Source organism: Chinchilla lanigera, unplaced genomic scaffold (genome assembly GCF_000276665.1).
Source record: "Chinchilla lanigera isolate Chin_1 unplaced genomic scaffold, ChiLan1.0 scaffold00068, whole genome shotgun sequence".
In the NCBI taxonomy this organism is placed as follows: domain Eukaryota; kingdom Metazoa; phylum Chordata; class Mammalia; order Rodentia; family Chinchillidae; genus Chinchilla; species Chinchilla lanigera.
This window is the reverse complement of record NW_004955469.1, coordinates 8,202,008-8,221,361: the sequence shown is the minus strand read 5'-3', so window position 1 is coordinate 8,221,361 and position 19,354 is coordinate 8,202,008. Positions and strand designations below refer to the sequence as shown.

The 19,354-nt window shown below is 40.6% G+C and overlaps 1 protein-coding gene across 1 annotated transcript in view; it reads left to right on the top strand.

Annotated features, from left to right (window-relative positions):
• The window catches only part of Hadha (hydroxyacyl-CoA dehydrogenase/3-ketoacyl-CoA thiolase/enoyl-CoA hydratase (trifunctional protein), alpha subunit), a 49,925-nt gene that overhangs the window by 12,508 nt on the left and 18,063 nt on the right, over window positions 1-19,354 (top strand). The window contains exons 4-9 of the mRNA XM_005400422.2: window positions 1,259-1,392; window positions 3,531-3,669; window positions 4,635-4,754; window positions 6,571-6,673; window positions 17,625-17,747; window positions 18,473-18,591. Of these exons, the coding sequence (XP_005400479.1) occupies window positions 1,259-1,392; window positions 3,531-3,669; window positions 4,635-4,754; window positions 6,571-6,673; window positions 17,625-17,747; window positions 18,473-18,591 (738 nt within the window). The remainder of the gene's footprint in view (window positions 1-1,258; window positions 1,393-3,530; window positions 3,670-4,634; window positions 4,755-6,570; window positions 6,674-17,624; window positions 17,748-18,472; window positions 18,592-19,354) is intronic.

Sequence of the window (19,354 nt, the reverse complement as noted above, 5' to 3'; positions counted from 1 at the left end):
TACTACTGACTTCTATTGCTTTATTGAAAGGAGCAGTTAATGTTTAATTGTTTGATGAATCTTACATGTCTCTATTTGTTTACCTGAGTAACCAATTTGAAGATATCAATATGTAATACAACAACCATTGTTAATTTCCTATCACCTTGTCTGAAATTCTGTATTGCCTGTATTGTTTTGTGTTATTTTGTAAATGTATGCGTGTTTGTTAATATGTTTTTGTTCTTTTATCTTTAAAATAAGAAAAAAAAACAATAATAGGGATTGAACCCACACATGTTCTATCACTGAGATACATCTGCAGCCCTTTTTTCTTTTTTAATTTCAGGACAGGGTCTCACTAAGTTGCCCAGCCTGGCCTCCACCTTGGTAATCTTCCTGTCTCAGCTTCTTGAGTAGCTAGGATTATAGGTGTATTAGTCATTTTTCTCATTGCTGAGACAAAATACCTGATACACAAAGTTAAAGGAGGAAATTTTATTTAGCTCACAGTTTATAGAGGTTTCAAATTCATAGTTGGCTGGCTCTAAGGCAGGGTGGAATAGCAGAGGAGCATCACAGAAGAGAAACAGTTCATGGCAGGCAGAAGACAGCCAAAACAAGCAAGCAACCAACTATAAGTAATTTAGCAAGCCTCTTTCTGACCCTTATATTGTGTCCAGGCTACCCACCCCTTAGGATGCATAGCCCTCACACCCTTAATCCTGGCATTGCATCATGAATCAATCTCATACTCTAGATCCAGTCACCTCTGAAAAAGCCCCACTTATGACTGTGTAGGGCTTTAGGGGGACTTTTAGACACAAACTATAACGAAAGGCATAAACTGTTGTGTCCAGTCTGTATATCTAATTCTTATTTCTTTTTTTCATTAACATTATACAGACTTTTCCATGCCAATAAATGCTTATACTTGCTTATAGCCTAGGGCTGCAGATGTATCTCAGTGACAGAACATGTGTGGGTTCAATCCCTATTATTGTTTTTCTTCTTATTTCAAACACTTAGGAGAATGACTAGAGTTCTTTTGTGTAGACCTACTTGTAAAGAGAGGGGATGCTAAGAGTTGGTCAAAACTGCTTGAACAGAAAACTACTGGGTTTGAGGGAATTTTTTGTGTTTTTCTGCTTCTCTTTCTTGCTTTTAACAGTGTATGTCTGCTGGATAAACACATTTCCCATAATCAAAAGAGCATTTGATGGCGATTGAATGCATTTGATAATTGAAACCCTTAGATTTATCTATTTCCCCTTGGCAGGTAAATACACTCAACAAAGAAATACAATCAGAGTTCATGGAAATAATGAATGAAATCTGGGCTAATGATCAGATCCGAAGTGCCGTCCTTATATCCTCAAAGCCAGGCTGCTTTGTCGCAGGTGCTGATATCAAGTAAGTTAGAAAACTTGAAGTCACCTTGGACCTCGATTAGGCCTAACAATTCCTCTATTGAAAAGGAGGTAGAAGTAAATTCTCTGAAAGTTTTTTTAAGTGATTTTCATGACTATAAAAAATTAGAAGGGCTTGTTAAAAGAGCAGTGCCTCTTTTTCACCCATCCGACCAGCAGACATTTAAAAGTTTGAAAATACGTGGCAACGAGGACTTGGAGAAAGAAGTAAGTGACTACGTTACTAGTGGGAATGCCAGTTGGTGTGGCCACTTTGGAGAGCAATCTGGCAGCATTTAGGCAAATTGAAAATAACACCTGTGATCCAGGGATGCACCCTGTTTGAATTGTGTATGCTGAGGAAATCTTACCCTTTCTTCATAAGGACCAGTGCATGAGGGTATTCAGTCCTGTGTAGTTTAAAATAATAAGAATTTGAAACAAGTTAAATAGGGCTGGGAATATAGCTTAGTGGCATAAGCACCTGCCTGGCAAGCGCAGGTCCTGAGTTTGATTTCTGGTACAAAAAAAAAAAAAAAAAGAAACAAGTTAAATATAAGGTAGGGAAATATTTGAGATACTACAAAGTAGTCAAAAGGAATTAATTAGATCCAAAACATGATATTAGAACTCAGTGACATAATGTTAAGGGGTATTTTTTGTTTTCTTTTTGAGGATTTTTTGGTTTATTTGTTTGTTTATTTATTTGTTTTCCAGTATCAAAGATTGAACCCAGGACCTTTGCACTGAGCTATATACTGTTCCCTTTTTTATTTTGAGATAGGATATCCCTAATTTGCCAGGATACCAAACTGGTCTCAAACTTGAGATCCTCTTGCCTCAGCCTGCCAGAGTGCTGGAATTACAGGTGTGCACCACCACACCTGGCTTGTGATATTAAGTTTTCCAAAAGCAAGTTGTAGAATGTTTCATATAGTATACAGTTTATATAAATGTCTTTAAACTATACATAAAGTAATTCTTTGTATTATTTCTGGACACAAGTTTAGAGTTGGTCTGATATACTACAAATACGAAAATGATTGCTTCAGGGAAAGTGAAGTAGGTGGTAGGCCTTGAGCTTACTAAACAAAACTTTGCAGATGCAGCCAGTAATTTTTTTCACTTTTTAAAATGCAAAAATGTATGATTTTATGATTTGTTTACAATTTTTTAAATGTGTGCATAAGGAAGGGAAATATATTTCAGTGTTAATTTAATGGGTTACATTAACAGTTGTTAATTCTGTCAAAGTATGGGTATGTATTACATTATCGTTTATATTTTAAGCAATGGTAGCCAGGATTGTAGGTTAGTAATTTGAACTTAAAGAGTTTATGTATTTTTAAGCCGTGCTTCACAACATGTACCTTTTTCTTGTGTATTTATAATAGAATTTATAAGTGTTGTGTTTAATGCTGATAGAAAAAGCACAATTATCTGTAGCACAATTTTTTCTAGCTCAGTTATTTAAACCAGTAAGAAACTGACATACCTGGAAGTAGCAACCTGTATTCATAAGAAAACATTTGTAACTCCTGTAAGGCCAGCTGAGCAACTCCCAGTGAGTCCAGCCACAGGAAAATACTACTTATCCTTCATCAAAGTACAAAATCATCCTCTTAAGTGTGTTCAGAAACAAAGTAGCAAATGAAACAAAGTATATGAAGTACAATGTCATTGTGCCAGACTTTTGTTTTTTTAATCATTAAGGGTTCTATTTAAACATTTTAATTCTTCTAGACACCTTGGCAGCTTGCTTTCTCTCTGTCTCTCTGTCTCTGTCTCTGTGTCTCTCCCTCTCTCTCTCTCTCTCTCTCTCTCTCTCTCGTGTCTCTCTCGTGTCTCTCTCGTGTCTCTCTCTCTCTCTCTTTCCTTTCTTCCTGGCTGTCATTTTGATTGCTGTTTAATCTAATAGTGAAAAAATTTACCAGATAATGTTTCTATGTACAGAGCTTTGTGATCAAATGATTTGTTGTAGAAGCAAAAATAAATTATACAATTTCATGTTATATTTGAAGACTCATTACCAAACATAAGTATATGATGGGATAAGTATATAGTGGACTAAGTACTGAACAATGTAGCCTGTGGTTTTATGTTTCCTCTTTTCTCTGTTCTCCACTTTTGTGGCTATTTCAGCATGTTAGCAGCATGTAAAACCTCTCAAGAAGCAACCAGAATATCACAGGAAGCACAGAGAATGTTTGAAAAACTTGAAAAGTCCACAAAGCCTATTGTAGCTGCCATCAATGGATCCTGCTTGGGAGGAGGACTTGAGGTAAAAAAATGTTCCAGTCATTCAGTCGCTGCCCCATTCATGGGTGGGATTTGCCAGCCATAAACCCACAGACTACTGTTGTACGTGAAGATGTTTCCAGAGGAGAATCGGATTTCTTTGTAGCTCTTAAACTTCTGAGTGTTTTAATCCTTAACTGTATGATAGAGCAAGTGACACAGAGTGCGTACACCAAGGTGTGATGGTTTCATTTATAAATTGAGAAGCTTTGAACTGGTTCTCTAAACACCTGGTTCAGGTTTGCAGGATAAAATTCAGAAGTGGGCTCCATTTTCATCTTAAGTCTGGTGGAGTCATGCAAAGCATAATACAGGATATGTTTGAGTTTCTTGTGAGTAGCAAAGATGTAAATAATAAGATTGGAAAAAGCAGATTCTTACTAGACTAGAACATATAGAAAAGAAGGAAGGGGAAAAAAAAAAAAAGCATTTATTGAGTTGACTCTCACGCTGAGCTCTGTGCTGGACACTTCTGTTTGCTAATGAAGGAAGCCTAGATCTGGTCCTAAAAGGTGGCCACAACGTGACTAACCAGAAAATGACTGAAAAGCGTATGGTACAGTATGTGCAAAGCAAGGAGTAGCAGTGCCTGCTAGGAGGCTGTAAGGTAGACTTGCTTGACTAGAGAAGAAGCTCTCTGTAGGGCTCAGAGTTCTTTACTCAAGTCCATATAAGATTATGTGTTCACTGGTCTATGGAGAGAGCCCATGGCCTTCCACAGATGTTTAAAGGGGACCTGCAACCCAAAAAGATTAATAAAATAGGGGAAGAGTCCTTTTAGAGAGGCCGAAAGGGTAAATTCCAAAAAGCACTGGGTGCTAGGGTAAGAAACTTCAGTCTGTTCTGTGGGCACATTTCTGTGCTGTAAGTCATCCTTAGACAATCACAGGTCCGAAGATGTTACGAAGCTTTATTTTCTAAAGTTCTCATTCTTTGATTTGTTTGAAGCTTGCCATTTCATGCCAATACAGAATAGCAACAAAGGACAGAAAAACAGTATTAGGCGTCCCTGAAGTCTTGCTGGGAATCTTACCAGGAGCAGGAGGCACTCAAAGGCTGCCCAAAATGGTGAGTTAAGCTCCTCCTCCCCATGTCTCCCCCACCCCATGAACTTAGAACCTTGACACAGAAATGTCCCTTAGATCTATTTCCTATTGTACAAAACACAGAATACAGACATTCATTGCAGACTTTGGAAACCACATAAAATATGAATATGTAGGATTAGTGACACATATTTATTCCCAAGACACTGTTTACATTCCACAAAGTCATTGATCCAGATCCTTTGTTAATCTCTGAAGAAGGGTACAGATAAATAAGACACATGTCTTGCTTTTCTAGAGCTTTTTGGTTTAATTTGTTTCTTCCTGTGCAACACCATCATAGTTTTTTCAAAAGCCTAGGTGTGTATGTCATGGTAAGTAAGAGGCAGGCCTTTTCCCATTCTCTGATTGAGACCATCTCCTTGCTGTCCTCTGTAGGACAAAAAGAGATGCATTAGGCTTTTGCAACTTGAAGGAGAGGAAAAGAAGAGTCAGAAATGGAGGCTGCAGAGCAGCCTTACTGTCGAGTGGAGGCCCACTGACCCTCCTGGATTCCCCAACAAAAGGAAGACTCAGCAGAAATGCTCTTAGCAGAGAAATTCATATAAACTGAGCACCAAAAGAAAGAAAGAAAGAAAGATTAATGGTTTTAGTTTTCAAATAATAAATAATGTATATTCCTTCATAGGACTATCAGGAAGATTTATTGAGACCATGAATAAATACATATGTGTATACAAAATATTTGCAGAGTTTCTTTTTCTTTTTTTTTTAACTGTCATTGTTATTTGAACATTGCTAGAAGTTTCTTTTTCCCCCCAGTCCCAGCGATTGAACCCATGGACTCACACATGCTGGGCAAGTTCTCAAGCACTGAACTACATACTCCAGCCATATTTTTTTAAATGTTATTTCAAGAGAGGGTCTCTAAAATTGTTCAGGCTGACCTCAAATTTAAGATTCTCTTGTGTCATCCTCCCAAATAGCTGGGATTATAAGACATGTACCACCACACCCTATTCTAGAAGTCATTTTTCTAGTACCCCACATAAGGAGCCCCAGTCAAATTCTTGCTTGCTTGCTTTTTTTTTTTTTTTTTTTTTTTTTGAGACAGTCTCACTATGTAGTTCATAGTCTCACTTTGAATTCACCATGTAGCCCATGCTGGCCTCAAACTCATGGTAGTCCTCCTGCCTTAGCTTCTTGAGTGCTGGAATTATAGGCATACACCACCACACCCTGCCCAGATTCTATTTTGAGCCTAAAATTCTTTCTCAAAACTGTCAAACCTAAGCTGGACATGGTGGCACATGCCTGTAATCCCAGCACTCAGGAGGCTGAGGCAGGAGGATTGTTGTGAGTTCAAGGCCAGCCTGAGCTACAAAGTGAGCTCAAGGCCATCCTAAACTGCATAGCAAGACCCTGTCTCAAAAAAAAAGGACTGTCAAACCTATCAGATTTCTCAAGAGTCTGTGCTATATAATTCCAGTATAGGAATTTTAAAATATTATAAAATTGATAAAAAAAGAAGCTCAGAATGACATAAATGCACAATTTTAGGAAGCGTGAAATTAATTCTCCTCCTTATCAATTCCGTAAGACAGAAATCCTACATACTGAACTAAAATAAGAGATAATATTTTTGCTTTAGCTGGAGGTGATCCCAAACCTAATCACAAAGCTAAGTGTGTATCAGTATATAAAATTTAACTTAATGCTGTGTAGCATAAAAATGTTGGGGTTTTTTTCTTATTTTAATATTTGCTAACTTAAGGCTTTTTAAGTTTTAACTGTCACTCTCCTTTTCCCTCCCTGTTCTGACTCTTTCTTGATGTTAGCTGGGTATACCTGCTGCCTTTGACGTAATGCTGACTGGTAGAAGCATTCGTGCAGACAGAGCAAAGAAAATGGGACTGGTGGACCAATTGGTGGAACCGCTGGGTAAGTGTTAGCATGTCTCAGACTTAGGCCTTATAACTTATTTTCTGAAAGAGTTAATGTCTTAAACAATGGTTAAAGTGAAACTCAAGATTTTGAGGAGTGAAGTTACGGAATCATTTTCAGTATCATACTGGTTTCTATTCAACTTTGTAACTTGGACATTAAGAGTGTAGAACTCAAGTCATTTTTTTATTTTTAAATTATCTGTATGATTATCTGTATTAAAACCCTCCTTCAGTTTTTTGTGTTTTTATAATGTAACTTGTGTGTGAATATTAACAATACCCACTGATTTGTTGCTTTCCCCATACAATTTCTGTTAGAAATAAAAACCAATACTATGGATTATATGTTTTTCATGTTCTTATATTTTTTTAAAAATCAGCATTGAAATGCTATTTTCATAATAATTTTATAAACTTTAATGTACAATTTGAATTTTTCCAACTGTATGTAGCTGTGTGCACACTGCAGTTAAAAGATTGGCCATTGCTAGTATATAGTTTTTGTGTCTTAGCACAATGCTTTTGAATGTATCTGTGCTGTTACATGAGTGTCGCTGAGTGTTACTCCATTGTGTAACACTCGCTGTCTGCTGTAGTGTGCTCATCCATTCACTCAGTGATCGACATTTGAGTTTTTTCCTATTTGGGCCTATTCTGAATAAAGCCTCTATGAACATGGATCTGTAAGTCTTTATTCTTCATAAAGTCTTTGGATATTTGTTTCATTTCTGTTGGATAAACACTGAGGAGTAGATTTTCTGGCCCATATGATTGATGTGTTCAGCTTTTAAGAAACTATCAGACCAGCAGCATACAAGTGTTCTAATTTCTGGGCCAGGGATATAGCTCAGCAGCACAGCACCTGCCTGGTAAGTGCAAGGGCGTGAATTCGATTCCCATGAATTCTAATTTCCAACCACTTTACATGGCTAGTCTCTTTTGTGGTAGTAGGGATTAGACCCGGGGCTCTCTACCACTGAGCTACATCTCCAGCCCTATGTGATGTTGTGTTGTGTTATGTTATGTTACGTTATACATGGTCTCACTAAATTGCTCAGATGGTACTTGAACTTGTAATCTTCCTACCTCAGCCTCCCCAGGTTCTGAGATTACAGGCATGTACTACTGCACTCAGCTGGTCAGTCTTTAGACAGTCTAATAAGAGTATTGTAACACTTAATTGTTCCTTTACATTTTATATTCATGTTGAGTATCTTTCATATGTTTATTTGCTCTTTATATGTCTTCTTTGGTAAAGTGTCTGTTCAGATCTTTTTTGCCCATTTCATTTGATTTTTTCTTATTACCAAGGTTTCAGAATTCTTTATATATCAGGATACAAGTTCTTTATCAAATATGTGATATGCAACAATTTTCTCTAACTTAAGAGTACCGTGACTTTCTCCTATACTTTCTTCGGGAGGTTTTCTAGTTTTGACTCTTACATTTTGGCCTGCTCTCCATTGCAAGTTAATGTTTGTATGTGGTTTGAAGTAATGATTGAGAGTCTTTTTTTGCTTTTTGCATATAAATATCCAAATGTTCTGGTACTATTTGCTGAGAAGATGACTCTTTCCTCAGTGAAATACCTTGGCACCTTGGTCAAAAATCAGTTGATCTTGTGTGTTTAGATCAATAATCTGGATTTCCTAGCCACTATCACATTGTCTTCATTATTGTATTTTTTATAGTAAATTGTGAAATCAGACATTATAAGACCTCAACTTGGGTTTCTTCCACAATTATTTTGGGTATAATAGTTTCTTTGTGTTCACATATACATTTTATAATCATCTTGTTCATATCTACAAAACTGTTAGGGCAATTGATTGGACTTGCATTGAAATTTATCAATTTAGGGAGAGCTGACATCTTTAAAAGTCATTTCATCAAAATCATCTGTTTATTGAAGTCTTGAATTTCTCAGCATTGTTTTATACCTCTGGATGAACAGGTTTGTTTGTATGTTTTTGAGACAGGGTCTCGCTGTGTAGCCCAGGCTGTCCTAAAACTCAAAGCAATCTTCCTGCCTCGGCCTCTGAGTGCTGGAATTACAGGCGTGCCCCACCACGCTTGGCTGATGAACAGCTCTTGAACGCATTTTTCATTTGGTTTCGTTTGGTTTCATTTGGTTTGTTTTGGTTTGGTTTGGTTTTTTTGAGATAGGATCTCACCATGTAACCCAGGCTGGCCTCATAATTCACGGCGATCCTCCTGCCTCAGCCTCTCAGTTGCTGGAATTATAGGCATGCACCACCATACCTGGCTTTGAACACATTTTTTAAATTTATACTTAGATATTTGATACTTTTAAGTCATTTTGTACAGTTTTTGTTGTGGCTTGTAACACCGGAGTTTGAACCTAGGGCATCCTGCATGTTAACTTTGTACTGTATGACTGAGTTATGCTCCCACCTTTTGACCAAGGTGCCAAGGTATTTCACCGAGGAAAGACTCATACTCTATGACTGAGTTAGGCTTACCTTAAAAAAAGTTAAGCTTAAGTTAAGCTTTTTTTACTTTCATTTCCCATTAATATATGTAGAAATGCAGTTGATTTTTGGACATAGATCTTACATCCTGTTATTTTGCAGAAATTTCTTAGTTTTGCTTTGACTTTGGGTTTTTTTTGGAGGGGTGCTTTTCTAAGGATTTTCTTTATGTTATCTGTACATAGTTTGTCTTCTTCCTTTACAGTCTCAATGGTATTTATTTCTTGACTTACCACAGTGGCTAAGACCTTTGTACAATACTGAGTAGAAATGGTGAAAGCAGCTACTAACTTGTTATGAATTTTAGGTGGAAATGTTACCATTAGGTACAATGTTAGCTATACTGTAGGTTTTTCATATATGCTCTTTATCTCGTTGAAGAAGCTCTGTTTTTATGATTTATTAGGAATGCGTATTAAATTTTACCTTTTCTCTTTTCTCTCATGTGCCACCATGACCAGCTGACTCCCTTATTTTTTGAGACAAAATCTGACTAAGTTGCCCAGGCTGGGCTCAAACTTACAATCCTCCTACCTCAGGCTCCCAGAGTGCACGCTTACCTTGTTTTAATACTTTTGTATCAAGTAATGATGTCTTTTTTTGTTTTGTTTTTTGAGACACGGTTTTGCTATGTAGTTTAGGCTGGCCTTGAATTTACTTTGTAGCCCAGGTGGGCCTTGAACTTGCAGCAATCCTCCTGCCTCAGCCTCCCAAGTGCTGGGATTGCAAATGTGTGCCACCAAGCCTGGTGTTCTCTTTCATTTCTGATGTTCATGATTTACTAGGTGATTATGGCCTGTAGTCACATTTATAAAATATCTTCAGAGCAGCACCTAGATGATCTAGCCAAGTTGATGCATTCAGAGACTAACACAGTCCACCCGCTTTCAGTCTGACACCCATGAGCATCTCAGACTCTACTTAATCCCCAAGTAGACAGTAGCAGTCTGTTTTACTTTCACTTAACGTAATGCAGCCGTCCTGAATACAACCAGAATAACACAAAACTTGCAGCCTTTGGTGAAATTCACTCTTCCGTAATATTCCGTAATGTAAATGCTGTGATAATAAAGTTAACGGTTAATGTGTTTTAGATGATAAGGAGATAGAGAAGAAAACACAAATATTTGGTTAATTACACACAAACATGCATAACAAAATAATATAACCAGTACAGTAAGTATTTCTGTCTAATGCTCAGCTGATTTAGACAGAGGGCTGAGCTGTCAAGTGTCAGAGTAGCCAATTAAAGGAACAACCCAAAATGAAAATAACTGACACCTTTAATGGTAATCACCTCCCTCTGGCATTGTGGCACAGGCTTAGAACCCCAGCTCTCTGAGAGGCTGAGGCAAGAAGTTCAAACCCAGCCTGGGCAACTTAATGACTTAAAGAGACCCTGTATCGAAGTACAAAGTAAAAAGGGCTGGGGATATAGCTCAGTGCAAAAGCCTTGGGTTCTATCCCCAGTACCACGAAAAGAAAAAAAAAAAGATAACTACAGTACTTCAGTATTTTGTGTAGAAGGTTAAACCTGGAGGAAGCACTGACTCCTCCTCCTGGTTCCATTTTCCTGTAGGGGGTGGGGCTCAAGGGCCTACACATAAGTGGACATCATCTCACTGTTGAAGAAGCCATGCTCCAAAGCCTCATAGCTTTCTGGACCATGGGAGAAGGGTCAGTTGGGAGTGGGGAAAGTGTCTTTTGTACTACCTTCCTCCTTTAATAGGAAGGCCCTGACCTTTAGCCCCATGTAAAGAGACCTAGCCCCTGGCTGGGCTAGGAGTGGAATAGTTGCGAGAGCACAGGCAGCCCAGGAGACTGGAATCCTTGACTGTTCTTCCCTTAGAGACTGAGACATGCTGGCTGCACACCAAGTGTGCTGTGGGAAGGGCAGTATTTCTCCTACCCATGTCCTCCTCACTTTGCCCTCAGGAAGTACCTCAGCTGGTCATGGTTCTTTGCCTAGCAAGGAGACCTTCAGTGATGAAAGGTCTGGGCCAGTAGCAGTCCTGTGTGGAGCTGACTGTTGTAGATTTCCACTGACTAATCATGGGACATGCTAGTACAGAATCCTGGACCCATAAATCCTGTGTATTAGAAGTTGATTTAGGGGCTGGGGATTTAGCTTAGTGGCACAGCACCTGCCTGGCAAGTACAAGGTCGTGAGTTCGATTCCCGGTACCAGAAAAAAAACAAACAAAAAAAAAAGAAGTTGATTTAAATACAGAGTCCTGCAGGGCCTTGATGTAGCCCTGCAAAATACCACCACTTAGGTGGCACTGTAACTTAGTCTTCAAAAGTCGGTGCCACCATCCTGTCAAGCCAGGTCTTCATGGTGGTAGGGAGCATTGTAGAACCTGTGCGTTTCCTGGGCAGAGCCCCTGTTGCTGCAGCTCAGTTACTGTGTAGTGAGTTTCTTTGTCAGAAGTAACGCTGTGTGGAATACCACAATGGAGGGTAAAAGTTCTCTAAGCCCACAAGTGATAGTTTTGTTAGAAGAATTGTCTGCCAAGAAGGCAAATCTCCAGCGTCTGTCCTACTCTGCTTTCTATGACAGCAGCAGTGCCTGTAATGAGCTTGCCGCCAAGGTAGCTGCCACATCACCCTGGGGAGTCTCCATGTGAGGGGTTCAGTGTTGTCTCTGCCGCTGGCCGGTTGAGCGCTTGACAGTGGCTGTAGCCAGGTCCTGCTGCTAAGCTCATGAGTAACCTGCATACCTTCCCTCTGTGCCCACTTCATTCATAGCACAGTGACACAAATGACTGGGGGAAAACACAGTAGAGTGCATAGAACTGGCCAGCCTATCCTCTTGACAGTTGAAATCACTCATAGGTAAGTATTTACATAGGCCACAATATGTTTACATTGCTTGCCTATTCAGAGAGGTCTGTCCACATACCTGTTCCCCAGATGTCTTTGTATTTCATTGGCTAGTGTTGCTCTAACGAGATAGTACAGATAGGTGGTTTAAACAACAGCAACAAAAAAATTTCTCACTGTTCTGGAAGCCAGGTGTTAGCAGTTTGCATTCCTTCTGAGGATTCTTTTCTTTGCCTTGCTGCCTTTTCCCTTCTCAGGGTCTGCACGTGGTCTTTCCTGTTTGCACACATCCTGGTGTCTCTGCATCCAGATTCCTCTCATGCAACCCAGACTGGATTAGGGCTCACCCCATAGCCTCTTTGTAACTTAATTACCTCTTTAAATGCTTTATCTCCTATATAGTTACATTTGGAGATACTGGGGTTAGGTCTTCAACTTACAGATTTTGAGAGGACACAAGCCAGCCCCAAATACCTTGTCACCATGGTTCCTTCCACATTCCTGGCCATATAGCCAAACCACTGATCATTGCGTATGAGTCAGTGTAGACTCCTAGCTATTTTTCTTTCCAGGCAAAATGAAAAACCAGGTACACTACTTGACGTTTCTCCCACTGGAGGCTGTCCCTCACCACTGTCCCGCAGAGATGTCTCAGAGAGGGACTATCGTGTAGCAGTTGTCCACTCCCAAGTGCAGCCTGTATGTCACACAGAACTGTGTACAATCCAGGCCAGAGTTTCTCTTTCCCAAGTCAGCTGATCATAGGGAGTCTCAGTGAGACCATAGGTGCAGGCTAACGGAAAGAAGGGCACGAGCCTAGGGACATTTCGGCCACTTCCACCTGCAACTTGTGCCTTTAGAATCTGTTGAAGCTGAGTATCCTTAGTGCTGAGTGCTGGGTGCTGCTGTGCGCCCCAGCTGTGGTTCGGTGGGTCCGGTGACATACATCTCATGATCACTCGGGTCACCTGGCGATTTGATGACCCATAGTTAAGCTTTAAGTCTCGTAAGGCTCACTAAAAGCCAAAAACTATTTTTCAAAAGAGAATGACTGTTCATGCAGGAATTTTCTAAAATCCTAAGGCTTGCACTGTGTTCACCTTAGGTACCTGCTAAAGACTCCAAACATCTGTCTGGCCCTGATCCTTCCAGCACTGGCAGGTTTGAGTCACATCCCCCAAATGGCAGGGCCTGGGCCCCACTCAGACTAACAGCTTTTTCAGTTACTTGGTAGTATACCCAGGTGAGTAATGCGTTGTCTCAGAACGCCAGAGCAGCCCACCAGATGTCGTGCCGTTTTCATTTAGCAAGAGCGCCAGATGCAACAACTTACCCTTCACTTTAAAAGGGATATAGCAACATATCCCTTACTACTGGATCCCTAGAAGTTTCAGTAAGGCAGAAGACCCTGAATACTTCAAGGAATTTATTTCCCATTCTCTCACTCAGCTATCTTGCGAAAATGTCTGGAGTAGTTGGTACTTCCTGCTCACCTGATCCATTCAGCAAAATATCATCACTGTAATGAACCAGCATGTGGAAGGGGACTGAATTAGGATATATGGCTGGAGAGTTGTATACCCACCCAAAGGTGAGACAGTGCCAGCTACAAACAAGCTCTGGTGATCTGTATCAGCAGGTATCAAGAAAAAAGCCTTTGCCCAGTCAGTAACCATAGAGAGGACCAGCTACAAGGGGATGTGTCAATGTGCTCAAGCAGGAAATCATATGTGGAACACCAGCTACAATGCAGTTACCACAAGATTAAGTTTATGATAATCACTGTCATTCTACAAGATCGGTCTCTGTTCTACACAGGCCAAAATAGGCAATTTGAAAGGAGATTCAAAGGAATCGCCTCCTGTGCTCATGATGTCACTGATCTCTGCGGTCCCGGTAGGGCTGTGGAATTTTGCCGTGCTGTATTGAGGTCCAGGCAGTTCCCAGGGCTTTCACCTGGGCTTTCCCAGTGTTAAGAGTCCTTACTCACCAAGTCAGGGAACTAATACCGGGTTGCTGCTGGTTGCTGAGAACGCCCGATCCACGTAGACCTTCTGGAGTGGGGGAGGTGGGCACAGAACGGGCTCGGGGGCCTGTAAAGCCCACTGTGACAGATCTGAGCCTAAAACCCCATCAATCATGTGACTTCCAAAGCCCCTACTCTGGCAGACAGCAGTGATATTTGGATCTCCTGGAGTTACTGTCAGCTCGGAGCCAGTGTAAAGTAATCCCCAGAAAATCTTATTACAGTAATTCCCTTTCCCCAAGGGACATGACCAGTATCCCTTTTGGAAGACTCGGAAAAAGATAAACAGTAAAATCTCCTCAAGGGGACTCAGCTTCCCCTTCACTCGGGAGTCTGGGTCTGTGAATTGGCTTATTTCTGGGAATTAGTTGAATTAATTAATTAGAGCCATTTCTCTCTGCCTCCCCCTCTTCCTCTCCCCTCCCCTTCTCCCTTCTCCTCTCGCAACTCAAGTTACACTTCCATTCGCTAGACCTGGAATCCCGCTTGTATAGAACAAATAAGAATTTAATGGAATACCCATGTTTCTCTTCCAGGAACACCATGATGCATTAGCCAGTGCCATAGAGCTCCACAAGTCAGACTATTGCAGTTACTGCTTTGGCTCTACTACCCCTGCTGGTAACCATGCCACCTTCACTTGGCAGTTAAGTGCTGCTACCTGGCCCCTGCCACTTTGGGATCCCATTGTCCCTGTTGCGTTCAAGGGTCCTGGTTGGTGATAGCAATTCCCACTGTAATTTCTGACTTACCAAGAAAAGCTCAACCACACAGCTTTTCCAGGGCTCCAGGCCTCCCCTCACAAACTGATCTCTGCAAGTAGTAGTGAGAGGTGTCCTGTAACACTGGCAGGGTGACTGAGCAGGTCCTGTGTGACAAATCCGTTCTGACATTCTCATTTCCATAAGACTTCTGATACCTTCCTTTGTGCTTCCTCCACACAAGCGAGTTCTGGCACTTCAGTTTCATTCAGTGCTACTTGTTGCGTCTTTGCTCCATCTTCTGTCCTTTCTTCCTGCTTTCCTGTGGGTTAATCATTTTTTTAGCTTCATGACTGGCCCTTTGCTTTGCTTTTTCCTTTTCATGGTTGCTCTAGATCAGAGGTAGCAAACCTATGTGGCATGTGTGTTATTGAGCTTTTCTTTTAAGACAAAAGGTGTTGATGTAAAGAGTTGTTTTTTCTAAAGTAAAACCTCAATATTCAGGGTTGGTGGCAGTATTGGCACTTCGTGATAAATACGTGGGTTTTGGGTTGCAGTTTGGGCACTCAGTCTCTAAAAGGTTCGCCATCACTGCTCTAGGGTTTTGAGTATACAGCATCAACATGTCATAGTCTGTCTTCAAATGATTTATCATTTCATATGTGGTGTAGAACCTTAAAAAAATACTTTCCCTCTTCCCTAGCCTCTACACTTTTTTTATACATTTAACTTCTGCATGTTACAATTTCCTCAATATATTGACATTTTTTGTAGAAAATTACTATTTAAAGAGATTAAAAAAAATGAGAAAGGTATTTTTTACATTTGCCCTCATATTCACTGTGTCTGGGGACTCCATCTTTTATGTAGATCTGGATGTCCATCTGATTTGGTTTTCCTCAAACCTAAGGAGCTTCCTTTAACCATTTCCATAGTGTAGACCTGCTGGCAATTAATTCTTGTATCTTGTCATTTGCCTAACAAAGTCCTTATTTCAGCTTCATTTTTCAAAGGTATTTTGCTGGGTAAAGAATTCTAGATTGCTGTTGTTTTTCTTTTGGTACTTTATAGATGTCTCCATTGTGCTGTGGCTTGTATAATCTCCTGATAAAACATTATTGTTACTTTTATCTTTTCTATATATGAAGTATTCCCACTCCTAAACCCCTACCTGTTCTCAAATTTTCCCTTTTTGACTAGTTTCAGCAGTTTTTGAGGGGTGTTAGTACTGGGGATTGAACTGAGGGCTACATCCCCAGTGACCCCCCCATCTGAGTCAGTCACGCTAGAGTTGAACTTGTGACCCTCCTGCCTCAGCTTCCCAAAGTCCTGCAATTAAGGCATGTGTCACCACCCTTGGCTTGGTTTTAGCAGTTTATGTTATCCCTTTGTGTGAGGTTTTCTTAGTGTTTGTTTTACATGAGTATATTGGCTTTTGTTTTCATCAGAATTGAAAACATCTTTGGCTATTACGTCTTCAAATATTTTTCTGACTCCCTCTCTTGGTTACTTTTCTCTCATTGCTCAGACAAAATACCTGACACCCAGAATTAAGGAAGAAAAGGCTTATTTAGCTTATAGTTTATGGAGGTTTCAGTCCATACTTGGTTGGCTCCAGGGCAGGGTGGCACACAGCAGAGGGCAACAGTTCGTGGCCCCGGAAGTTAATAAAAGCAACAAGAGCAAAAAGGGAAGAGTGTAAGCAGCCTCTTTCCCTCCCTTACATTGTGTGCAAACTACCTGCCCCAGGGCAGGGGTAGACTCACATCCAGTATTCCAATATTGGGCCATGAATCGGTCAAACTGTAGAAACCCGCCCCATGACTGCATGAGGCTTTGGCCGGACATTCAGACACCAACTGTATCACTCCCTCACCCCTTTGCAGAAATTTCACTTTCACATATGTTAGATCACTTGATACTGTCTCAAAATGAAGCTTTGTGTCAGCTATTTTCAGTGTGATTTTGTTTAGGATTTTTTTATTGCCAAGCATTCAGATTTTCTGATCTTTTCATCTTCAGAGGAAATCTGCTGTTAATCCAACCTAGAGTTTGGAGGAGCCTCGCTGTCTAGATCCTTTCTGTGTAGCTCCTGCTATGTAGTAATCTACTCTACATGGCTACACCACAGCCCAGACTTTACTCTCATCTCCTGCATCTGTCTTGCTGGTCAAACTCTGGCCCAGTCCTTGAGTGGGAAACCAGTTGCATATTTGCTACAGGTCTTTCTGCAAAGAAACACTTTGTGTGCTAAACATCACGGCACTGAGATTTCACCCTGACTTTCTGACCCCATCTCTTCAGCCACTAAGCCACCTTGGAACTCTAAAAACATTCACGGGCGGAAACTAGCTTTCCATGTGGTTTCTTCTGGCTTCTGTTCTGGTGCACGTGGCACCAAAATTCTGATGTTTTACTTTCCCACAGTACCATCCTTCAGCTTGAGCCCAGTCTGGTCTTCAGCTCATACCCGAGAGCATCACATACCCTCAGAAAGACACAAGCAGCGGTCACCAGTTCACCTGAGATAGGCTTTTCCCACTCTGGAGTTTTGGTTTATGTGGGCTTCGTGCCTCCTCAGCCGTCACTGTCTTTACAAATGAATTTATCATTTATTCATTTTCCCCCCAGTTTTGCAGTGAGAGTGCTGGCCGCAAGACATGCTGCAGCCTACAGAAGAGGTAGTCAGGCCAAAAGGTCCTTGTTCTCTGCCTAGAGCACACTTCACACTCTTGCTCAGGACTGGTCTCCTCTTGGGAGTCCAAATTTGTGACTGCCAGCCGCCCGTCTCTGGTCTAAAGTGGGAGGTCATGCTGGAGTCTTTGGCTTTGGCATGCCTAGGTTTTGCCTGCATGGGACTGATATAAGGTCATTGCATTCAGTCTGCTGCAATCATTTTTACAGGACCAGGAGTAAAACCTCCAGAGGAACGGACAATTGAATACCTGGAGGAAGTTGCAGTTACGTTTGCCAAAGGACTAGCTGATAAGAAGATCACACCAAAGAGAGACAAGGGATTGGTAGAAAGTAAGTGTCTTGTTAAAGAACAGAGCTTCTGGGGTATGGGAATTTAGCTCAGCGGCACAGCACCTGCCTGGCAAGTGCAAGGTCGAGAGTTTGAGTCCCAGTACCAGAAAAAAAAACAAAAAAAAAGAAAAAGAACAGAGCTTCTTTCTTACACATTTAGTTGCATTTGCTATTCAAAAGAAGGAAGAAGTACATGTGTTATTTACTCTAAGTATAAGGTCAACCTTAAGGGATGTCACAAAGCTGCTATGGGATCAAGTCCTTAAGCTAGTTAAAATCTTTGGGGTGAGGGATGTTGAGACAGGGTCTCAGTGGGCAGTCCAAGCTGGCCTTAAAATCACTGTGTAGCTCAGGCTGGCTTCAAACTTGCAGCAATTTTGCCTCAGCGTCCTGAATGCTGTGATTATAGGTTTGTACGACCATACCTGGCTAAAATAATTTTTTAAACTTTTTCTTTTGGAAAATTTTAAACATTAATATGAAAGAAGAAACTATAATAATGTAATAAACCCACATATACCCAAGGCCTAGCTTTAACATTTATTAACCAATTAAAGTATATTTTAAACAATGCATTGGTTGACATTTAGATGTGTGTATTAAAATAAAGAGCAGCTCTTTTATATATCTGGAATTACTGCATTTTTACGGCGTTCATAGAACAAACTAACAAGAGAAGCCAGGCTCTTTCCAGTAGGTGTCTAAAAAAGCATTTTACCTTCCAGAACTGACGTCATATGCCATGAGTATCCCATTTGTCAGGCAACAGGTTTACAAAAAAGTGGAAGAAAAAGTGCAAAAGCAGACCAAAGGCCTTTATCCTGCACCTCTGAAAATAATTGATGTGAGTCTCACCCTTTACACCTGCCTTCTTCATATGCCCTGCCCTTCTGTAGAGCAGTACCCAGCTGCCATCCTGACCGTGCATGTCAGTACTAAAATTCTTAATTCTGCCATTAAAGTACACACTAACATAAGGAAAGAGTATAACAAGCTATAAGGACTCATATAAAGTGTTAGGTTTGGGGAAAATAGTGCTAGACATACTTATTGGTTTTCCAGTTTTAAAGCTGTCAGTAAGAAAGCAAGAAAGGAACCTAAGTAACATCAGCATGACTAAGCCAGTAAAATATTACGCATTAAGAGGCAGTTGACACAAAATTGATGGCTGAATTCTGTCATTAGTCAAAAGCATTGTCAGTACCTAAAGCCCCTCAGAGTCTTCCCCACTGCTACAATTTTTAAGAACATGAAAGGATGTGGAGAAGTTTGGAGTAGCTCAAGGAGGGTGATTAAAATGGTCGCAGAGCTGAAGTAACCTCTTCTAGTAGACCTCAGAATGTAACTCTTCAGTATGGAGAGTCCAAGTTTAAGAGAGCACATAATCAGACTTCAAAATTAGAGAATGTATCAGTCAACAAATATATTATGAGTGGAAGGCATAAAGTTACATAAAATATGAAACATAGACTGGGCATGTAGCTCAGTAGTAGAACACTTGCCTAGCATGTGCAAAGCCTTGGGTTCCAGCCCCAGCACCATAAAAAATGAAATTAAAGTATGAAACATGACCGCCTACCTGTGTTCATCTCACAGTTGGGGCTGGG